Below are 23,919 nucleotides of genomic sequence, written 5' to 3'. Positions count from 1 at the left end.
ATTTGAAAAGCAAATGATCTTTTATTTATCGTTTAAATTCCGTCATAGAATGAGCACACCTGTAGATTAAATGTAAACGGTGTTGCATTTTACATTTATTTTTGTCAAAAAATAATTGTTAATTTCCTGAAGATTAAAAAGCATTTCTCTTATTTCAATTGAATTTTCAAATTTGCCATTTCATTTGAATTAAGGCATCTATTCGCTTCCACACATACCCCTGTTTTGTTACAGTCTCTGTAAATAGTGCAAACAAATATATAAAAAAGGTATGAAATACTATAAACAGTGCAGTGGCATAACTGTCAACCATGTAAACCTATGAACTAAGCACTGTATATTATGAAATAAGCAGCAACCTTTTAATGATACCAAAATAAATAATACATCAGTTTTATGACACCTTAAATTTAAAAGGTAAATAAATACCCTTTTAAAGTACCTTCAAAAAAGACCTACTATTCACAATAGAAAGGGACTTAGAATTACACACTCACATAATGAGCCCACTTATGATATAAAAAATAAAAAGCCGGCTTAAGTGTGATTTTTTCGGCTTAATACACTTTAACAAAATAACCCTGTTGCAGGCAGTGGTGGAAAAAGTACTCAAATTCTTTACTGAATTAAAAGTACCAATACTGCAATATAGAAATACTCTGTTACAAGTAAAAGTCCAGAATTCAAAATGTATTTCAGTAAAACTGCAAAAGTATTGGCATCAAAATGTACTTAAAGTACCAAAAGTAAAAGTACAAAAATATTGGAAAATAGCAGACAATAGCAGACAAGCTCACAACGGCTATTTATTTATAAATTGTATTTATAAATAGCCTATGCATAAAATAGGGCTAAAGTGGTTAATGTATGTTTCATAATATCGTATATCGGAAAAGTAACTAAAGTTTTCAAATAATAGTGGAGTAAAAGTATAATATTTGCCTCCGAGATGTAGTGGAGTAGAGGTAAAAGTACTGAAAATTGGAAATACTCAAGTAAAGTACAAAGACCTCAAAATTGTACTTAAGTACAGTACTTCAGTAAATGTACTTAGTTACTTTCCACCACTGGTTGCAGGCCTGATCAATGATCAACTGTGTGAGAACCGAGTGGAGAAGCCTCTTCACTCTGTGAGCCGAGAGTCAATGGGTTAACTTAACTCACCCAACGATAACAGTTCAATGTCTCTTATTTCAGACGTTTCCAACACAGACCGTTCCAGTGGAAAAGATGACTGGTCTCTCCCACGACACCAGAGGTTCACCCAGCTTTCCCCTGTGGGTCGCAGGGTGCTCTATCTGGTTCTCTGTAGACTAGTCCTTGTCTCCACAAACGAACGCAGTGTCCGAAAGTCTTTATATTCCAAACGTTCACGGTGTTGCTTTGCTTCTCCACTGGACGTTAGCTCCGCTAGCATGAGGCTAACAACAGTGCATCTCTAGACGCCTGCTTACTGCAGTAACGGTAAACAAAAAAAAATACTCGACTCCAAAACAGGACAAATATTATTATCACGTAATGCTCGTTCTTTGATTCACGTGTGCGGGGTCTATGGTAAGAAACCAGGCTACACAGCTCTGGCTTAGAGCACACACCTCCCAGTTCGTCCCGCCCCCCAACCAATCATATCCTTAGAAAAGTGATGGACCGTCATAATGACCAATCAGAGGTAGTTAACAGGAAAAAGGAAAACACAGCGTTAGGATGATCTCTTAAAGTCGTACTAGCTTCTAAAGACCTGTTGGCTTGTTAAATTGACTGCCTAATACTAAGGGTTTGAATATTAGGCACATATTAATGCTGGGGAAATTACCCAGGGGTTACATATGGTTGCAGAAAGAAAACAAGTGTCTTTAAGTGTCTACATTTAAATAATAAATCTAAAATCAGATTAATCTCAGCAATAAACATTCAGTGGTGAAGGAAATATGAATAAAATACCAGAGTTGAGGTTAATGTTAATGTTAATCTAGGATGTGGCGTCTGCCATCCCCTGCGACCCCAAATGACGGCCCTGGGCCAGGCCTACACATTATGACATGTCCCCTACGACCTCAGGGTCCTAACAAAAGTTAAACCCATATCACAACAGACAAGAACGGCCTTTGTACTAAACACATATGTGTCCAGATCCTGCAGTTATATGCTTTATGATTTCAAGTAGACCTGTATTACAGCAGGCATGGATGACTTTGTCATATCAGACAAAGAATGTTAGGATGAAAACAGATCTGTGTGCTGCCTTGATAGCCCAAGCTAGCTGGCTTTGTAACCACCAGGCAGAGACCTCTAGTTTATTATATATATTGAGATATATATATCTCAATAGAAGAGCAGGGAGGCAACACACACACACACACACACACACACACACACACACACACACACACACACACACACACACGGGGCTATGAGACATGAGTTATGTCTTCAGGTATTATAGCCTTGGATCAAGACTATCATTTTATGAAGTCTGACTGTTACTTCATAGATATGTAAATGTCAAAATCGACCAAAAACATCTATATTTCTCTTTTTTTTACGACTCGTTTATATGATGTTTTTACACATTTTGTATATTATTGTTCGTCTTTAAATGTCTCGATGAATTGAATACACAGGACCCCAATGGAAACAATCCATAGTGCTTTCTTGGTTTTATCCTTTTAGCGTCCTTTGTATAAAACTGTACCTCTGTGCTTTTTAAAAAAAACTGTTAATAAAGTATTCAATCAATCAATCAAAATAAGACATTGGATAGTGAGGCAGAAATCACTTCAAACGCAGGAGAAATCTGTCAGCATGAGTGCATTCAGTGGTGTAAAGTAACTAAGTACTAAGTATTTACTCAAGTACTGTACGTAAGTACAATTTTGAGGTATTTTTGATTTTTTTAGTATTAGTAAGTATTTCCAATGTTCAATAATTTTACCTCTACTCCACTACATCTCAGAGCCAAATATTACACTTTTACTCCACTACAATTAGTTACTTTGTAGATTTTGATTATTATTACAAAACATACAATAACCACTGCAGTCCTATATACATTTTGAAAATAGCCGATCTACAAGCTCACAATGCGTGTAGATCTGCTATTTTCAAAAGATTTTTAAACATTTTATACATTTGAAAACTTGTGAAATGGGACATTCTGCATAATGAGTACTTTTACTTTTGGTATTTAAGTACATTTTGATACCAATACTGTTGTACTTTTACTCGAGTACATTTGGAATTCAGGACTTTTACTTGTAACAGAGTATTTCTACATTGCAGTGTTGATACTTTTACTTAAGTAAAACATACGAGTACTTTTCCCACCACTGAGCGCATTCATGATCAAATGATTTCAGTGACCTCATGTCTTTCCTTCTAGTGCCACCCTTAGGACAAAGGTTCAAGTTGCAGTTGACTCCGTTCACACACAAATAAGCACTGACTATATTATATAAGGGAGACATCCAGGAGAATAATTACTGCTGTCTGCAGTTTGAACAATTTGATGGGGACAAATGTTGCCTGTAGGATCTTATTCAGGTGGGATTAAACCCATAGATAAACTATAGCATAAAATAAAAAACATAAATAGAACATAAAATAGCAGATCTACAAGCTCACAGCTCAACACAACACGTTGTGTTGTGAGTAGATTTTCACTATTTTGTACCCGGGTATAATTTTCCTTTTTTCAAGGACCCCCATAATTCAGAGAGTACTTGAGTTACAGACCAGACCTGTATCTGGGTCCATTTGGAACACCCTCAAGGAACCCTGGGCTGAGGGTCCCCGGACCCCACTTTGAGAACCACTACAGAATCCACAGGGTTTCCACAGAGCTTGCAGGACGACCCAAACACTAAGCGTTTGGCTCAAATGGGCACACAGGGAAATGTATAATTGATTTATACTCATTTGCGCAGCGGTGTTGCACACCGAAAATAGAAGATCTACAAGCAGGGGCGCAGCCATGGGTGGGCCTGAGTGGGCAGTGGCCCACCCACATAGAAAGCTGGCCCACCCAATCGATTTTGCAAAAAATAAAAATGAAATTTATTTAAAAAAAAATATATAATACATTTTTTGAAAAGAAAAATCGGTAAAATCAGGCAAAAATAAGAATTAAATAACATAACCCTAACCTAAGCCTAACCCTAACACCGAAATAAAGTAACAAAAAACGCCCCAAAACGCCCAATAACCGCACATTTTCGCACGCACGGGTTGCATGCCCACCCGCTCCTGCCTAGGCCCAGCCTATACTAGCGTTCTGGCTGCGCCACTGTCTACAAGCTCAGCACAACGTGTTGACGAGCTTGCGCAACATGACGCAGCCAAGTATAAGTTTCTATTGTAACACTTGTGATAGCCAAACTGTCTCGAGGAACACTTAGTCCAGAGAGCCATAACAGCACTGAGGTGTTGAGCCAAATAACAGCACTTGATATAATCCTCAAAATATCATACAATTTAAAGCTTCATAATGAAGCTGAATGAATGAATTAGCAATGAAAAACATGTGTTTTGTTTCTGAAAGCTGTTTTGTATCTATGGGAGTGGTTCCATGTCATTTGGACCGTGAACGTCACACCACAAGCTCTAACTGTACATGTTTAAATCACAGCAATTTCAAGTGATTCAGGCATTCAGCTACAAGAATTTAGACTAATCACCCCTCATGAAACATTTAGAAGGACCTGATATGAATCCATACAGTACAAATCTAGAGACATGGAAACACAACACAGGAAATAAAAAGCTGCTGCAATCTGCAGTATTGCAGAAAATATTAAAATATGTTGCTATAATCAGTGGTTCTCAAACTTTTTCATGTCAAGGACCCCCCCATCTAACAATATTTTGTTCCCCAGAAGTTGTAACAGAGTTAAAAATGTTCGCTACGGAAAAACATAATTCAAAGATTTGCCCATTTTCACGATTTTTCAAAAAATAGCGGCATAGCTTGTATATCTGAGCTTGTATATCTGCTATTTTTTTTATAGCCAAAGAAATCTAAAATGACACAGTGTCCCCGGTCTTAATGGGTTAATGGTTGCAAACAGTAGCAACTAGAGAAAACACCAACAATTAATGTTGTTCAGTTGTGTCTAATGACTCCATTCTCTGACTATTCAAATAATTAGGGCATGTGTCTGAAATGTGTTAATTTGGTAAAACTCTGTATATAGGCTACAGTAGTCTGAAACACAAAACACAGCCACAGAACATGAAAGGAAAGAATGGACTGTTGAAGATGGAGTCTTCGGTGGCCATTATGTCATAACGTCTGCAAGAAGGCCTGAAAAAAATGTCTTTGGAATTGGTGTTATTTCTTTGTTGTTGTTTTGTCCCCAAAAAAAAGCATTTGACCCAGGACCTGTGGCTCAATGATTGTTTACACAAATGGCAAGAAGGGTGAATAGTTTGGGCCAACTGTGACAACCCTTTCAACAAAGAATGCTGAAAAATTCTCCTCTGACGTTTTGCATCTGTAGACATTTTAGATTTTCCGCAGGCTTCCCAGGACACACAGAGTGACAGCGGTGACCACCAGCAATGAGCCCGATACGAACCCACGGGATGGACTCAAGCCACTTCTATATAGAGAGAGAGCGAGATAGCGAGAGAGAGAAGTTCAATGATAAGCAGAACAGCTAGCATACACTTTATCCCTATATTTGTCATAGACTGTATGACAAATAGCGAAAATAGCCTAGAATCTCACAATGCTTTGCTTACGTAGCTTTGCTTTACTACGTGAGCTTGAGGATCGGCTATTTTCACAGTTTTTTTTTAAGGTTTGAACAAAATTTAGTTTTGCCCAAAATAGGGACACCAGGGTTAATTTCTTTGTTGACCAGAGTCCACCAAGGGTCCATACTTTTCATTTACATCAAATCTGTTCGCTGAACATACAGTAGCTGATCTACAAGCTCACAACAACATAACACATTCTGAGCTAGTAGATCTGTTATTTCTTACCAAATGTTTGCCTATTATGACGTGCCCAGAAGTGGGATACTAGGGTCAATGTGGTTAGGAGAGACTAGCCCACATCCACACTCAAAACCAGCCGAAGAAGCTTCCAATTTATTTCCAAATTTCTGTACTTTTACTTCTACTCCACTACATCTCAGGGGCAAATATTGTACTCCACTACAATTATTTTAAAACTTTAGTTACTAGTTACTTTGCAGATATAAATTATTATATTATGAAACACACATTAACCACTTTAGTCCTATTTTATACATAGGCTTTTGGAAAATAGCCGATCTACAAGCTCACAACGCGTCGCATTGCGACGCGTTGTGAAAAACACTTACCGTGACATGTTTGAGTGAAGAATGCAGGATCCTTTGAGTCAGTGGTTCTCAACCTTTAGAATTTCAAATCAAGGACTCCCCAGTTTGATATGCAATATCACCGACCCCCATTTGATTCCTTTGTTTTTGTTGTTTTTGTTGTTTTTTTCTCTGGGACTGCAATATACTACAATATAAAACCCTCAGTGTTTAGTTAACTCTGAGAGTGTACAAATGGAACCAAATGGACCCGGGACCAAATGGAACCAAATGGACCCGGGACCATTTGGTTCCAAGTGTACACTATCAGAGTTGCAAGCCCATTAAGTGTGCATTAGAACTAAATGATTGCATCCAAATTCCTCCCAAAACAAATGCTGACATTCATTTCATTTCTGTTCTACTCAAACATGAGGGAGCTAAAAGCAGGCACCTTCTTCCTCAGGAAATGATGTCGCCGTCTCCTCCTGCGCTTCCATTGGCTGTGGTGTGGTGCCCACTGTGAAAGGAACACATGACACATATTGTAGTGCAGGGTTATTGTACTGTATAGTTAACTCAAACTAACAAAATAACCAAAAGTGGAATAGGAAAAAAAATTCAGTTAACTGAAATAAAAGATAAATAAAAGGTTTTACAAAAACAAATGAACTAACTGAAACTGTAATGTGTAGTAAAAGTAACTAAAATCATAGAGAAAGTGTACTTAGTTTTTTTGTTTTAGTCTTTGTCAAAAATCTTCAAAAATAGCAGATCTACAACTACAAGCTTCCCAGATAGCAAAAGTTGTTAAATCAACGTTGAATTATGGTCAGAAATGTCGATTTTTGATTAAGGTTAAAGACCTTAAATGTTTAAAAGGTGTCATTGTATTATGGTTGAATTTAATGATTGAAATGCCAACAATGAATCACAGCACCTCCACACATGTTTCTTTTAGGGCTTTTAAGTGTCGTTTCTGGATGTTAGTTTTCAAAACATGCTTCACAGTAAATCGGCAGGAGGACTTGAACCCTCGACCTTTGGATCATCTAGAGTACACAGTGTATTAACACAGTGACCAATCATGCCGCCTGCACTCAATCTGTTTTCCTCCTGCTTTAACTAACAACAAACAACGATACAAACAAAATATATCAAGATATGCTGTTGAATTTATGCAGTAGTTTATATATCGTTTGTTGTGCTGTTGCTTGTCTGGATTGTTTATGGAGCAGTTAACAGTGGAAACAAGCCACTGGCTTTTTTATGATGAATCCATTTGACTTCTAATGAGTCACAAGTTCAATAGCTCACTGTGTAAAGACACTCTCTACATGATCCAAAAGGTCCTGGGGTTAAATCCTACTAAAAGCTGATCAGCATTTTGAAGAATCTTGAAATTAGTTTGACAACTTCTTAATACTTTTTGAAAGTTTTAAACACATATCTTTCTTAAGGGGCCTTATGAGTATGTGTACTTTACCTTTTATTATTATTAACTTATGACTGTCAGCCCATTACATTTCAAAGACAAATATTGTGCTTTTGACTCCACTACATTTATACGAAGGGGGGAAACAATACATACATAGTATATCTAATACAGTATAGTGAAAATATCTTATGTACAAGCTCACAACACATCGCATTTAGACGTGCTGTGAGCTTGTAGATAAGTAATTTTCACATTTGTTTTTTTCTGTCATTTTCCCCCTGATTTTTATGAATCAGATTTGAATCACATTCCTAAGTGGTTTGAAATGAGATTCTAATAAGATTTCTGAACACTCGTACACTGAAGCTTGATTCATACTTTGTCATACAACGGTGTCATTGATTCAATATAAAATCAACTAAAATGTGCATGTAGATTACCATTTTAGAGGATGGTTGAATCAACATTGATTTAGAGTCAGTTATGGTTGAAAATCCAACGTTTATTCAACATTTAACAATTAGCGCTTTCTGTATAATTTCAATGTTAGGTTTCAACATGGATTCAATATTTCTTTCTTACCATATTTCAACATTGATTCACTCATACTCATATTTTGCAATCTGGGTCACAATAGGTCGCATTGCTACATGTTGTGAGCTTTTAGATGTTCTATTTTTGCAATTTTTATGAACTTGTTGAATCTTGCCCATGACAGAAAGAATTACACTAAAACTAATACAAACTAAACTAGAACTGAGCCTTTTCACAAAATAAAACAAAATAAATAAACTAAACAAAAAAACCCACATTAAAACCTAATCAAAACTAAACTGAAATTGAAAACAAGTCAAAGCGAAATACAAATAAAATATAAAATATTCAAAACTATAATAGTTTTTACTATAAAAATGCATTGTAGGTCAGCCAACTGCAGATATTGTCACATTGTATTAACATACAACTCATAGTGTTCTTTAATCCATAGTTTGTGTAGTATGTATGTAGTTGTATTCCATTTCATTCTGTTTAATTCAAGCAGGTCACCTTGTTCTGCGTGTGTCCAATCGTCCAGAAACACTGGAGTGGGATGAGCCGGGCTTTCAGTGGTTCCGACCGCTGTCCGTCCCTCTGTCCCCATGTCTGCCCAGGCGTCTGTCTCTGTGTTGTGGACAACAGAAGAAAGACCATGGCGTGAAAAGTATTTGTTCAGGAAGGACAGGAGCATACAGAGGCCTGTGTTCTGTAAATGTTCGTTTTTTTCTTCACACATTTCCATTTTTCTATATTTTTAAATAAAAGTCCCCAGTATTCATAATAATAAAACAATGTAGACTACCTCATCACATTTTACATGAAGACACAGTATAGCACATAGACAGAATGCAGTTCAATTACAGTCTGTGTAATGATACTACCGGATACTATACTGCAACAACTACGCCAACAATAACAATGATAAGAATTATAATAGAGAGTAAATACCAGTAGCCTCTTGTCCCAGTACAGCCACATTGATGATCTCTGGGAATCCAGGCTTAGCCTTTTCATTCGCTCTAATAATAACAAAATAACAATTGGACTTGAATGTATATGTTAGGTATTTATATTATATACTGTAATGAGAATGTGCAGTACTTCAGTTAATAATAATAAGGTCCCCACTCCTTTGGGGTATTTTTTGTCATAGTACATTGCACAGATTTTTTTTTGATTGATTGATTGAATACTTTTAGTCAGAAATGTGAACAGCTTTTATTAAGGCTAAAAGGATAACACAAAAAAGTCCTGGGGAATTGTTTCCATTGTGGTCCTATGTATTCAATCCATCACCATAGCATAAAGAAATAACACATGTCATCAACAAATACAAAACAATGTGAATGACACCTCCTTGCTATGGGAAATTGCATTTACCTCCCCTTGAGGTCTCCTGAGATAGATGGGTTTTCAGGCTTGTTTTGAAATAAACCAGTGATAAGTATGGTGCCACATTTTGGAGGCAGAGCAGTAGAATGAGAATTTTCCCATGTTTGTTCTATATTTGCGTAGTACCAGATCATGGCCGCTCCCTCTAGTGTTGTGGCTGTGGGAGTCGCTCACTTTGGAGAAGTAGTTAGTCAGGTATGAGGGTATTGAGGGCACGGCCCCCTTGACTATCTTAAATGCTCCCAATATGTAGGAGCATTTAAGGCAGGTACACATTGCAGGACCTTAAAGTGGTCGGGGGGTTATCTGATCGTTAAGCATTACACACTGCAGGAGTTTATTTCTTGAAATCGGCTGTCATAATATCGTTGTGGTCTTCACAACAGGATTGATCCCCGACAAGGGCTGACACACTGTAGGATAGTTCACTAGGATGCTATCTCCAGAGTCAGACCCAATACATACATTTGAGTTTATTCCAATTCATTTTAATCGACGTATCCCGTGATATGCCTCTCTCCCTCTCCCCCCTCTCTCGCTCTTTCTCTCTCTCTTTCTCTCTCTCTCGCACGTCAAGTGCAGAAGCGGTCAGTGACAGCGTTGCCATGTCCGCTTATTATAAGCGACTTTGGGCTTGTTTTTCTGTAGAGTTGCTTGTAAATATTGGTTGTTGCGGGGTGCATTTTTTGGGCTTATTTGTATAGTTGCTTATTTGGCCTTGTTTCCTAATGTTGTTTAAACCAGTGGTTTAAACAACACATAATATGTATTTGTCCGCAGACCCCCCTTCTGTAAATATGTTGTGCCATCATAGACCCCCATACAAGATTTGTGTGGATTTGGAAAATATTCCACAATTTTCTCAAGATTTTTCTTTGAAAATAGCTGCGACGCGTTGTGAGCTTGTAGATCGGCTATTTTCAAATATCCAATGTATTTGTAAATAGGTTTAAAGTGCTCAAGTGGCCTTTTCTTGGGCTTGTTTTCATAGACCTGGTTGCTTATTTCTCTCGCAACATCTGGCAACGCTGTTCTGACACAACGTGCACATGCTGCACACTCACACACACACACACACACACACACACACACACACACACACAGAGCTCGCTCTCGCTCTCACTCTCTGTCTGTCTCTCTCTCTCTGTACAATTCCTCTAAAATAAACAGCCCACCAGGCTCGCTCACTCTCTCATTTTGTTTTATAATGTTAACTTAATACAGGACTGGACGATAATATTGCGGTAGGGACTGTTTGTTGTGGTCAGATCCAGCGACGCCCCCCTAGCCACGGTGGCTGTAATGTGCTCTCATTGGCTGTAGCGTGCATCTCCTCGCAAGGTGGTCGCAGCCCCGTTCATATTGTATGATATTGTCTGCTGTCCTGTCCCAGACAGAGCTGAATATCTAACATGGTAGTTATCTGAAAACGGTCGGAAAGCCGTCGCAGAGCGGATAATCGCGGCCATATCGTCTCGCGGTGCCTTTCACACACAGCGAGCATTATCTCGCAGATCAAAGGCCGATCTGCGTCAGATCGGGAGGTTTTGTCGGCGAGCGCCAAAAAATGTCGGCGACAGCAATATCGGACCCAATCTCCTGCAGTCTGTACGGGCCCTTAATCCTCCTAACTATTAGGAGCAGTTAGAGGTTATGTGTCTTGCTCAGGGACACCTTGACACATAGACCGGGGCCAGGGGGACGAACCGATAGCCTTCTGATTCCCAGACTGGCTTCAATTGATTCTGTAACATATCGCTGTTGTCGTGGCAGAAACCTTGTATCTCCAAGTTTTCTAATTGTTATGTTTTTTTCGTAAATCTTGTGCGACATAAGAGTGTTGTACAAAAGTAGTGAAAATAGCAGACCAACAAGCGGTGAGCTTGTAAATCGTCTATTTTCACTATTTTAAAATGTTTTTTAAATAATAATAAAAAACAAGGTCTCCACCCGACAGCAACGACATCTGACTTTGTAAATGGAACACCAAGGGGATGCTTGTGCATTGTTGCACTGAATCATCATTAATGACTAATGAGCCGATTCTACAAATGTCTTCTAAATCTCAACAGTTTTTTGAAAAATATATGTTTCTAGATCGGTGGTTCTCAAACTTTTTCATGTCAAGGACCCCCAAAATGATATGTATTTGGCCGCCAACCCCCATCTCAAAATATTTAGTTCCAGGGACCCCCCAGAAGCAAAGGTTTTAGTTAAAAATGTTCGCTTTAAAACAATATATATTCAAGATTTGCACACATTTTCATAATTTTTCAAAAATAGCAGATCTACGAGCTAGTGCCGCACTATGAGCTTGTATATCTGCAATTTTTGAATAGCCAAAGTGTAAAATAATGCTTTTTTAGCTCAAATCAAAAAGTGACACAGATGCGTTCCAGGTCTTAATGAGTTCAAACGCTCTCTTGTCAGGAGTAACCGTTACCAGTTCAAGTGGTACTCACCTGGTCTTGTAAAAGCAGCGGTACTCTCCCTGGTCCTGAAACAGCACTGGGTTGATGTACAGGACAAACTCTTCCACAGAGCGGCCCATCTCTACGGTGAACCGAGACGTATCCTCGTCTTCAATCATCACATAGGACTGGGGGGGGGGGGGGCGAACAAAGATTTACCAGACGTTTAATGTACTGTAGTTATTGAAATAACAAACTATGAAATGACACGATGCAGTGTTTGAATTAGGGTTTGGACTGGCTAGGCCCAAACTCCTCCAGTTTAGTGAAAAATACATTTTACTCATGGCTTTATCTGTATGTCCACACATCCACCGCAACCACAGTGTTTTCTTTATGGCAAAAGATCTCATTTTCCCTGCAGCCATAGTTTGGGACGAAACTAAGACACTGACAAGAAAGCAGCTGAAGCACTCAAAGTAGTTCCATTCTAAAACAACACAATGTCCTATCAGATCGTTGATATGCCCATCAATGTGTTAGTTAGTGATACAGCAGATTTAGGAGAATCATCAAAACACATGAGTGAAGGGGTTCTGTTAGGCAAAAAAAATAAAACAGCACAGTTACATTTAAAATACTTTGTCTAAAAGGTCCGTTCATAAAAGTCCTTGCGGTCTTGTTTCCAACGAGGTCCTAGGAATTCAGTTCATAGACATATATAGTGGCACCACACACAAAAAAGATAACAATATGTACAACAAAAAATAAAAAAGGGGGAAAAAGTCAAATAAAAAGCTATATGTACAAGAACGGGGGGGGGGGGGGTGTCGTCTGTCTAACGGGAAAATAGTACTACCTCCTTTTTTGGCCTCCTGAAAGGTGAATTTTCAGGGCTGTTTCAAAAGAGCCCAGCGAAAGGCTGCATCCTGAACCACTCAAGGGATTAAAGAATGAATAGTCTGGTCTTGGTCTGCACAGAGAACTTGTCTTGCACTATTTTTTAACCAGGACTGCACACCACCATAAGAACACAAGCAGTGAGTGTATGTTACCTGGTTGTAGGAGACCAGAAGGTTATCGTTTCGGAGCCACCAGACACTCAGCTCCTTGGAGGACTGGGATCTCTGCACCGACAGGATGCAGGGCAGGTGCAGGCTGTCACCCAGCCACGCCGTGACAGATGTTTCCACACTGAGCTCTGACAGAGGAAAGAGGCTGAGTGGGTTCGATGAGGCATTGTGCTATCAAAAGTTATTACGCTTCTATGACCTTGCTTTTTAACTGATCTCCTTCTGACTGATTTTTATCCTTTATTAACCCCTTTTAAGATGTGAGGACGATTCTACAAATGCCTTCTAAATCGGTAGTTCTCACGATCTCGTTCTCAAGATTTTTCAAAGATGTTCCAAAAATAGCAGATGTATAAGCTCGCAGCGCGGCACATAGTGACACGCTGTGAGCTTGTATATCTGCTATTTTTGAATAGCCAACGCAAACATCTAAAATGACACAGATGCTTTCCCGGTATTGTTTTAACTTCTTGACTACATTTTCACTTATTATTGCTTTGTTCTTTATTTGATCTTTGTTTTCATTTTTAATGTAAAGCACTTTGAACTGCATTCATGTCTGAAAGGTGCTCTAAAAACCTACAGTAGCAACACTCATACCCCTCTCTCTCTCTCTCTCTCTCTCTCTCTTCATCCCTCCCTCTCACCATTCACTTTGAGCCATACTGTCGACACAGTGGCCCTCATTTATCAACGCGGTGCAGCCCAAATAATGGGCGTAGGGCGAGATCACCGCACCTTTCGGCATTTATCAATATATCCTGACGTGGGCTTCATCCTACCATACGCTGAGATCTCACGTCTGGTCGAGACCAGTTGTTGACGTTGGCTGCGCCCGTTTATTCCATTCTAGACCTGCGGAGCAGCATTGTCTGACTGTCTGACAGGCATCTGGACACATGATCCACTCCTAAATGTATATCTACACTAACAAATAATCCCTGTGAAAATATAACATTTTATAAAGTAATTTAAACAAACTGCTTTAACAGTCATTCAGTTGCATTGGCTATTTTAAAATAGCAGATCTGCAAGCTCAAAAACGGGTCGCATCGCGACGCGTTGTGAGCTTGTAGATCTGCTATTTTCAAAATATACGAGCGCTTTTGCGTCGGGACTCGGTAGTCCCGCGGTCGGGACTGCCGACGATCTTTTCATGGACAGTGAGGTGTACAAACTTACAGTAGCTTGTCCTATGTTATGGAGTTATGTCATAGAGAGTTTTGAAGTCTACAACCTGGCTGGGTTAAGGATATAAACCCGACGCTCCAATCTCTTATTAACGTGGCGGACCGAAACCACTGCCGTCTCACGGGGAATATCCTACATGACTGCTTGTGCACTGCTCGGTATGGGTTAAATAAATTAATATACAAACGTATTCCATTCATGGCGATGTGATTGGTATCATAATATGTCATTCATGTAGGCTACAAGCCTACGTGACAAAGATTGTACCGCTACGGTACGATTACAATAAAATGAAAAACACAGCTGGGCGGGCGTGTGTGTGTGTGTGTGTGTGTGTGTGTGTGTGTGTGTGAGTGAGAGAGAGAGAGAGAGAGAGAGAGAGAGGGGGGGGGGGGGGGGGCGTGTGTGGCGAGGCAGGCGGGGGAAACTCTTTCTCATTGGCTTTTGATGTCTTTGGTCGTATTCTGGTCCTTCTTCATGTCGTAAAATCGGGGCGTTTTGAGAATATTTAAGGGCGTGTTATTTAAATGACGCTAGGTTCCAGCCGTGACATTTATCAAGCCTGGGACCAAATGTAGGCTCGGATCAGCTGTGTAGGATTCGTTGATAAATGTGACTTCGACGTTGGTGTACGGCCGAATATATGGAAAAATATAAGCCGGTTTATAAGCTGCGTTGATAAATGAGGGCCAGTGCATCTTCCTCTGAGGCACTCATACATGTCAGCATCAGTCAGTCGGACTCTACCCAGAAACAGGGACCAGTCTCCTTCCTTCAGCCTGTATTCTGGGGCAAACCGTACCCGACCCTGCAAGGAAAAGTTCAAACTAAATCAAAGCTCAGTTAGACACTTTCATCAAGATAAGTCATTTATTGCAAATTTGACAACGATGATACAACATTTTAATCTGCACAAGCATGACACAGACTCTGCAGATAGTAAAGAAATGCACCAGAGTTCACAGTACACACAATTAGCATGCTGAGGTAGCGAAGAGCTACGGTAAATACTACTACAGGAAGAGTCAGGGGAGGTGGAGGGAGTTCGATCACTGACTATTAGCAGCAGTAGAGGTATCAGTGAGCTATACTGAATGACGTGTAACATGAAAGAGTGAGTGGTGTTCTGCTTAAAAAGGCCGCCTAGACTGAACCATTAGGTCCTCTCTGTCCCCCCACTTTTCAGCTATCAACTTATTTTTTATATATATATATATTTAGAAAGATTTTTTTTTTTTTTTTTTCGTCTTTTTTTTCTCTACCGGCGCTATAGCAGTAGCTCCGCAGACTCCGCCCACTCCACCGTTCCCATTGTCAAGCGGCCCCAGCCAGACATGCTAATTGCCTCTAATAAACAAGTCGTGATCTCTGTGGTTGTGCTAAAACATGTAATAAAACACCAAAACGGAACGTGAGAGTCATGACGTCACCACTTGGCCACGCCCCTATGATGTCATCGCTGTCCCCCCACTATTTAACCCCTTCCGGCGTCCCTGATTGAGGGTGCATGCGTTACATTGTGGGTGCACCGTACGCGATTGGAGGGTGTACGTCACGTGGGACCGGCTTGACTTCCATGCCTGCCTGAACTACCACGATACTTGATAGTTTATTGGCTCACCATCATAGGAAACTATTTTGGTGCTACCATCGGTTAGGTAGAAACATTAGAGGTGCCTAGCTGTAGAATACAACTCTCGTAGACGTATTTATGATTCTGACGTTTTCAATCTAGAGTTGTAGGGTTCACGCCCCATGGAGACAGGGACTTTCTGCACTATGCCCCGTAGACACTCCAAACATGTACAAATTGAAAATAAAAGGTGCTTACCCCCAAGCCCCAAATGTTAACTGTCTCTACGCGGTAGTAGTTTAATGTAATAATCCATATCTTTCAATAAAGAAGTGTTTTAATGCCGTCTGTGGACGATTCTGTCGGAAGTTCACAATGGGGGGTAGTGACGGGGCGCATCCGGTGAAACCCGGAATTACACTAAATGTAAACAGGAAGTAAACGAGGGTGAAAAAATGGCATTCGGCCACAGACGGCATTAAAGCACTTCTTTATTGAAAGATATGGATTATTACATTAAACTACTACAGCGTAGAGACAGTTAACATTTGGGGCTTGGGGGTTAAGCACCTTTATTTTTTACATGTTTGGAGTGTCTACGGGGCATAGTGCTGAAAGTCCCTGTCTCCATGGGGCGTGAACCCTACAACTCTCGTAGATTGAAAACGTCAGAATCATAAATACGTCTACGAGAGTTGTATACTACAGCTAAGAGGTGCCTAAACCAAGCTAGAGAAGAACCAGTAGAGAATCTCTGAAGAACCATAACTTGTACTGTAATAGCGTTATATTTATATCTAATATAATATATTATATTATTATATTAGACAATCTGAGGAGGCAGAGAGTACAGAACAGTACCTCATATCCCGGACCCTGGACCAGCTCTCCTGACTGGAAGAAGGCCACGTCTGATCCCACGGCCTCCCAGCGGATCTCACCCTCCTCTCCCTCCTCCAGTTGCAGCCCTTCCTCCACGTACGCTGAGCCGTTACAGGGCAGGATGACCGTAGAGCCATAATCCACCGACAGAGACACAACCTGCGGGGCAGATGAGAGACTGGAGAGAGAGACAGAGAGACAGAGAGACACAGAGAGACAGAGAGACAGACAGACAGACAGAGAGAGAGAGAGATGAGCAGTGAAGGATTGGTGAGGAAATAAGGGTACAGATGGATGGGAGGGTGGTGGTTAGAAGAGGAGGAAGAGGAGGAAGAGGAGGAGAGAGGAGGAGACAGGAGGAGAGAGGAGGAGAAGACAGGAGGAGACAGGAGGAGAGAGGAGGGGTAAAGTGATTATGGCATAAAGACCCAGATCTCACAGTTTGTGAGACTGTGAATACAGGCAGGGAGAGGAGAGGAGAGGAGAGGACAGAGGAGAGGAGAGGAGAGGAGAGGAGAGGAGAGGAGAGGAGAAAAGAAGGAGTGAAAGGGAAGAAGATGAGGGAACAAAGAAGAGGAGTGAGAGAAGTGGATTTAAAGTAAAAGATGAAAGAAGGTTAAGTATAATGAGAGGAGGATGATTTTAAATAAATTCAAAAAACATTTATTAAACATTTGTTTTAGAAACATTTATTAAAGAAAGCAACGTTTCGGTCACCTTCTTCAGGCGAAATCGACTTATAAAAAAGAAAAGAGAAAAAAACAGTAAAAAGCAAGTAAAAGATGCAACGACTCACCACTGCAGATCTGTCCAAACTGAAGAGAAGCCAACGTCACCACAATGCCAAGAAGAGACATCATCTTCTACCTCTCTCTGTCTGCAGTATAGAACATAATATAAACAAAATATTCGGTCAAAGTGGCTTGAAGACAACAAATGACAATCTTTAATCCATGGTCTGGTAGACAGCTCGCCCTGAAACATGACTGTCATATCATGACCGTCATGGATGAACTTCAACCTCGTGTTTGCACTTTCTCCCTTTTTGGCCCATAAACGTTCAGATTTCAAATAAAGTGCTTACCCCATGGCCATGGATGTTGCAATTATGTACAGCTCCTCAGAATTACCCGTATCTTCCGTATTGTTCAATAAAAAGCGACCCTATCGGTTGGAAGGTGTATTGCACTCTGATACATTATAACTATGAGAAAATGGCCACCAATCGGATTAAAAGGCTTTTTATTGAACAATACGGAAGATACGGGTACTTCTGAGGGCCCGTACATAATAGGAACATCTGTGGCCATGAGGTCAGCACTTCATATTTGAAATCTGAACGTTTATGTAGATGTGCAGGCCAAAAAGAGAGAAAGTGCACACACAAGATTGAAGTTCATCCATGACGGTCGTGACAGATCCATGTCTAGGTAGAGACAGCATGCCATGATTGCCGCAAAGGGCTGTGTGTCATTCATGCTGCATGCATTGCATCCATGATCCTTAAAAATGTCCAACGTGCGTAAAATATCCAGCGCGCGTAAATGTTCCATCCATGCGTCCGTCGCCAAGAAGTCAACAACCAAAAACGGGGACACCGTGTGGTGTGTGCGTGTGGACGGTCGTTTCTGGTCCTTACCGAAAATAACCACTGATTACAGTATAATACTGTACGAACTCGAGTCCCGGTTTGTGCTTAGTTAGCAGCCAGCGCACAATATTTTGGCAGAGGACACACGGGGAAACACGCGCACAGCGCGTCTCGGGTGTCCATACATCCATACAGGGGGATTTGGCAGCACGTCAACAGAAGGTGGTTTCATTTTAACATATTAACTTATATATAGACGCGAGGGATGGAATTGCAAAGGAGATGTTTTTAGCCTGATTATTATCAGCCTGAAGCTGCGAAGAGGCAGTTCACTCAGAGAGTGGGCGGGGTCTATGGTTTGGAATTGGAACTAAGATGTTTTAACTCTGTGAATGAGCCCTGATTGAAGCGCGTGCACGCACACACGTAGGCTATCACGCACGCGCGCGCACGCACACACACAGTCACACACACACACACACACACGCACACGCACACGCACGCACACACACACACACACACACACACACACACACACACACACACACACACACACAGTAGGCTATGAGACATGATGAGTTATGAGTCTTCAGGTCAGAGCATTGGATCAAGACTATCATAGATGTATTTTATGAAGTATGACTCTGACTTTCGTAAGGCAAATACTAAAATATATATGAATATTATACTTTTATTCCACTACAATTATTGTAAAACTTTAATTACTAGTTACTTTGTAGATTTTGATTATTGTTACAACATGAACCACTTCAGCCCTATACATTTCGGCCATTTGAAAACTTGTGAAATGGGACATTCTGCATAATGAGTATACTTTTACTTTTGGTACTTAAGTACATTTTGATACCAATACTTTTGTACTATTACTCAAGTCAATTTTGAATTCCGGACTTTTACTTGTAACAGAGTATTTCTACATTGCAGTATTGATACTTTTACTTCAGTAAAACATTTGAGTACTTTTTCCACCACTGAGTCAGAGTGCATTCATGATCAAATGATTTCAGTGACCTCATGTCTTTCCTATAGGGGCCGGGCATAGCGATGTCACAGGGTCGAGACGCCGTTAAATCAGCCCACTTTCGCCGCCATAGTGAGTGAGTAGATTGACAGCTGCCACAAGTGTAGAGTAGTGTAGTAGCCTAGTCTGTAGTCCTGTGTTTGTTGTCCAGCAAGTAGACGGTGTACATTATTATCTATCTCTAACTTGTCTGTTGCTCTAATTTAGCAATGGTACGACAGTGCTGCATTATCGGATGCAATGCCAAGGTTTCAGACGTTAAATTAAAAAAGTTAAATTGCACACATTTCCAACCTGGAAGAAAAGCTTTGGAGATCAGATGTCGTCTGCGTTCAGCTTCTCTCTGTATGGTATCTCTCTGTCACGCATTGCCCGGTCCATCTTCTGTCCTTTACCAATAAACTCGCTGTAGTTCAGCACACATCGTGACTCGTGGGTAACTGTCAATGTTGTTGATACGAGCTGTTGTTATGGAGCTCACCTAATATGGCCACCGGAACTACTTCCGCCTAAGCTTGGCCACGCCTTTTGCCCGGCCCATATCCACCTGTTTCTGCGGGAATTTACTGGAGCAAAAATCCTGTGTGGGAAACATCCTGCGGGGGGACCGGAAGTAGGAAATAGCGGCTCAGTGTGTTTACATTTGCCAGCAGAACGTAGCTGTACTGCGAACGAGCTACGTTCTGCTGGCAAATGTAAACACACTGAGCCGCTATTTCCTACTTCCGGTCCCCCCGCAGGATGTTTCCACACAGGATTTTTGCTCCAGTAAATTCCCGCGGAAACAGGTGGATAGTGCCACTGTGCCACCCTTAGGACAAAGGTTGAAGTTGCAGTTGACTTCGTCATGGTGCTTCACACACAAATAAACACTGACTATATTGTATAAGGGAGCCATCCAGGAGAAGAATTATTGCTGTCTGCAGTTTGAACAATTTGATGGGGACAAATGTTGCCTGTATAGGATCTTATTCAGGTGGGATTAAACCCATAGACACACTGCAATGAGTCAAGCTGCCTGCACTTCTCCTGTGCACCTACTGGTCCAATTTAAATTAGGCTTTGCTTAAAAAAGGTCAAATGCTTGAACTGGCACAGCAGTTTATTTGTAAACATGAAACCAACATAATGACTTGGAGTTGTGTCAGTGAGTGGAGGCTCAATAAAACTGTGAGACAAACATCACATCCTGGTGTCTTTGTGAGTTAGAACAATAATCACTTCCTAGCTTTATTTCAATCTCCTCATAAAAGGTCCATGTTATATACGAGTTAAAACTATAGGAAATTATTCTTAATATAATTAATTGTATTCACCCTGATTCAATAATCCTAATTACTTGCAATAAAATGACCAGTATACCAATATAAAAAAAATATCACTATTCTCACCTTGATTGTGTGTGCTTCCAGGTGTGGCACATCACTAACACCTGTTGTATGGGTGTGGTCAGTGCTGTAGTGCAAAGGGTTCCCAAACTTTTCAGGCCACAACCCGCCCAAAATAATCATATTTGAACTGGGGACCCCCCACCCTGAGAAGCACTTGGAATTATAGGCATTACATTTAGTTTGACTCGGTTCCACAGATGAATCCTATATTAAAATTGGCTTAAGGGAGGCAGACCTCTGACAAAAGTTAAAGGCCTTTGTATTAAACATATATGTGTCCAGATCCTGCATATATGCTTTCTGATTTCAAGCTAGCCCTGTATTACAGCAGGCATGGATGCCTGTCTCATATCAGACAAAGAATGTAAAAAATCACACCCTGTGTGAAGTGGGCGGTGTCCTGCTAGCTAATCACAATACTGAATGGAGTCGATCAATCATGTACAAAGGATAAATACATTTATTGAAACACTCTTTATGATGGACAAAACCATAACTTGAAAAAAACCAAATTTTGTTTTTTTTCAAGTTATGGTTGCTTATATAGGGCTATGCACATGTGTCATGTGACACTGGCCAATCACAGTCCTGAATAGGCTGTGATTGGCCAGTCTTGCTAGCTAATCACAATACTGAATGGAGTCGATCAATCATGTACAAAGGATAAATACATTTATTGAAACACTCTTTATGATGGACAAAACCATAACTTGAAAAAAACAAATATTTGGTTTTTTTCAAGTTATGGTTGCTTATATAGGGCTATGCACATGTGTCATGTGACACTGGCCAATCACAGTCCTGAATAGGCTGTGATTGGCCAATCACATCGCAGGATAATTCTACTAATTTCCTGGGCCCAGATCACAGCGCAGGAAAATGTACATTTTTCCAAATCTCACTTATAGGGGCGGTTTCACCGCCCAAAAAAAAAAGAATGTTACGATCAAAACAGATCTGTGTGCTGCCTTGATAGCCTAAGCTAGCAGCTGGCTTTGTAACCACCAGACAGAGACTTCTAGTTCAGGGGTCTTCAACAGGGGGTCCTGAGAGTTACTACAGGGGGGCCGCCAAATTTCATCCCTTTTCTGAGGGGAACATTAACCGAAAATAGCAGATCTACAAGCTCACAGCGCCTCGCAGAGCTTGTAGATCTGCTATTTTCGGCTGGGGGATGGGGGAAAAAAGAGCAGACCAAGAACAAGTTTACTAGGTATTGAATTAATTAAAAAATAATAAATCCAACATAACGCTACACAGTGATATGTGCTGTCAAACAAGTCTATGAAGCTATCTATGAAATCTATGAAAAACTTTTGTACTGAGATTCACAAGTACTTTTAGACAAACCATCGCTGTTGGTTGGTCAACAATATTCAGCTGACAACGTGCAAGTTAACTAATGACAGACACATCTACCTATAAAAGAACAACATTTGGCTTAACGTTTCTCTTGTCTTCGTCTCCAGATGGTTGCCAGGAAGTACCGTGGTTTTGAGATTCCATCAGAGATACTGTGGCGACAGAGATGTGTGGCGATACTTAAACAACGCCTACCAGAGGGAGGAGTTTACCAACACCTGCCCCGCAGAGAGAGAGATTGAGTTTGCGTACCTGGATGTTGCTAAACGAATAAAATAGAAAGATATACGTATATATTCATCCAGAATATTTGAAGATGTGACAGAGGGAGGACAGTTGGAAAGAGACATTTGTGTTGCACACCTGGATATCACAAAATAGAGGCAGCAGTAAAAGAAGGTACAATGAGTACAGGAGATGATGAAAATTCTCCTCTAAAAGATGACCACATAAGATTCCAACCCTGTTTCAGACAAATGGAAAAATGATTAAGGGTGTACAGAGAATGTTTAGCTACATCCAATGCTAAGTTACAGTATGCATTTATTTTTATTTGTTGAGGTATATTGTGGTAGCTTGCCTTGATCTGACCTCATCGGTTCTGCATGCGACATCTTTTAGCTTATACAACGTAACATCCATGGAAGATCCAGTTTCAAACCAGTACTGACCAGCTCTGTGTTGCTTCGTTTAAGAACCTTTTTTCCCTCAACAAAGCAGGATGTTATTTTATTCAGTATTATTTTGTTATGAGTTCATGGTCAACATTTCATTATGTTCAGTCAGTGTTCTGAAAGCTTAGCTACGACTATTCCTTAAAATGTTTTTGAGTGTGTACAGTACATTTACTTTAACAACACTGAATTCTTGGTCACAGTTTGAAACCAGTGGAGAACAGAACCACACATGAACTGGGAGGCCTCAGCATTGACTTGGAACTGAATTTACTAAGTAGCTTGTGTGTGTCATTTAACTAGCATGTATCTCAGTATCTGTCACATGCGCTTGTTTGGGTGGCTCCCATCCAGCCTGTGGTTTCCTGTTTTCTACAGCCTTCTCAGAGAGTTCCTCTTTTCAGCTATAGGCAGTTACCGGCAACTTCCTTGTTCTCATGGTTTAGTCTTCGCTGACACTGCTACCAGTAAACAGCAGTGCTACTCTTGCCAGTAAACAGACTCTTGCTCAAAAGGTCAAAGCATTATACACTTCAACTCTTTAGGCCTGTGTTAATCATATATTGCCCCTAACAACTTTTCAATATAGTGTGAGATATTTAAACAAAACAACACAACGCAACACATTAACTGTAGATTAATAGAATGACAATAAAGTAAGATAAACAACATAATGAGCATGTATTAAGTTGTGTTTACTTCTCCTCTGAACTCCGGTAACTACATGTAGCCTAACTCTGCATTATGCATCCAACCCCTCTGTCAGTCCATGTTGTTTTTCCCCGTTCATATCACTCTTCCTCGCTTACATCCAGTAGGCGTTGGGGGGAATAGGATGATGACATAGGATCCAGGGAGCGTGATGTTGGGGAATAGTAATCGCTTCCTCTTCTGTGATTGTACTGACAGCACAATCATGTGGGGAATGAATGGTGGAATCAGGGGAGTGAAGTGTTCGTGTAGTTGGGGAATAGGTTGGTGTTGATGGAGAATATAATATTTCATCCAGGACAGTGGGGGAATAGGGAGATATGATGCAGTGGAAGAACAGGGCACTTTTTCTCGTGGCCCCCCCTGT

The 23,919-nt window shown here is 40.5% G+C and overlaps 1 protein-coding gene across 3 annotated transcripts; it reads right to left on the bottom strand.

Annotated features, from left to right (window-relative positions):
- Nucleotides 1-348: 348 nt before the first annotated feature.
- Nucleotides 349-18,667, bottom strand: LOC308080777 (uncharacterized protein). Of its 3 annotated transcripts, XM_080422756.1 has the most exons (11): nucleotides 18,421-18,667; nucleotides 17,578-17,658; nucleotides 16,761-16,959; nucleotides 15,074-15,134; nucleotides 13,118-13,263; nucleotides 12,114-12,250; nucleotides 9,208-9,278; nucleotides 8,770-8,883; nucleotides 6,739-6,804; nucleotides 6,327-6,379; nucleotides 349-5,597 (listed from the first exon to the last, which is right to left on the bottom strand). In XM_080422756.1, the coding sequence occupies exons 1-10, from the start codon at nucleotides 18,561-18,563 to the stop codon at nucleotides 6,375-6,377; spliced, it is 1,023 nt and encodes a 340-aa protein (XP_080278882.1). In that variant the 5' UTR covers nucleotides 18,564-18,667; the 3' UTR covers nucleotides 349-5,597; nucleotides 6,327-6,374. The 3 variants fall into 3 exon arrangements, with proteins under 3 accessions (XP_080278882.1, XP_080278881.1, XP_080278883.1); XM_080422755.1 differs by lacking the exon at nucleotides 6,327-6,379; XM_080422757.1 differs by lacking the exons at nucleotides 6,327-6,379; nucleotides 18,421-18,667 and adding an exon at nucleotides 17,866-18,142.
- Nucleotides 18,668-23,919: the final 5,252 nt, after the last annotated feature.

This window comes from Gymnoscopelus braueri (genome assembly GCF_963280865.1).
Source record: "Gymnoscopelus braueri genome assembly, chromosome: 24".
Lineage (NCBI taxonomy): Eukaryota > Metazoa > Chordata > Actinopteri > Myctophiformes > Myctophidae > Gymnoscopelus > Gymnoscopelus braueri.
This window is presented reverse-complemented; position numbering and strand designations above follow the sequence as displayed.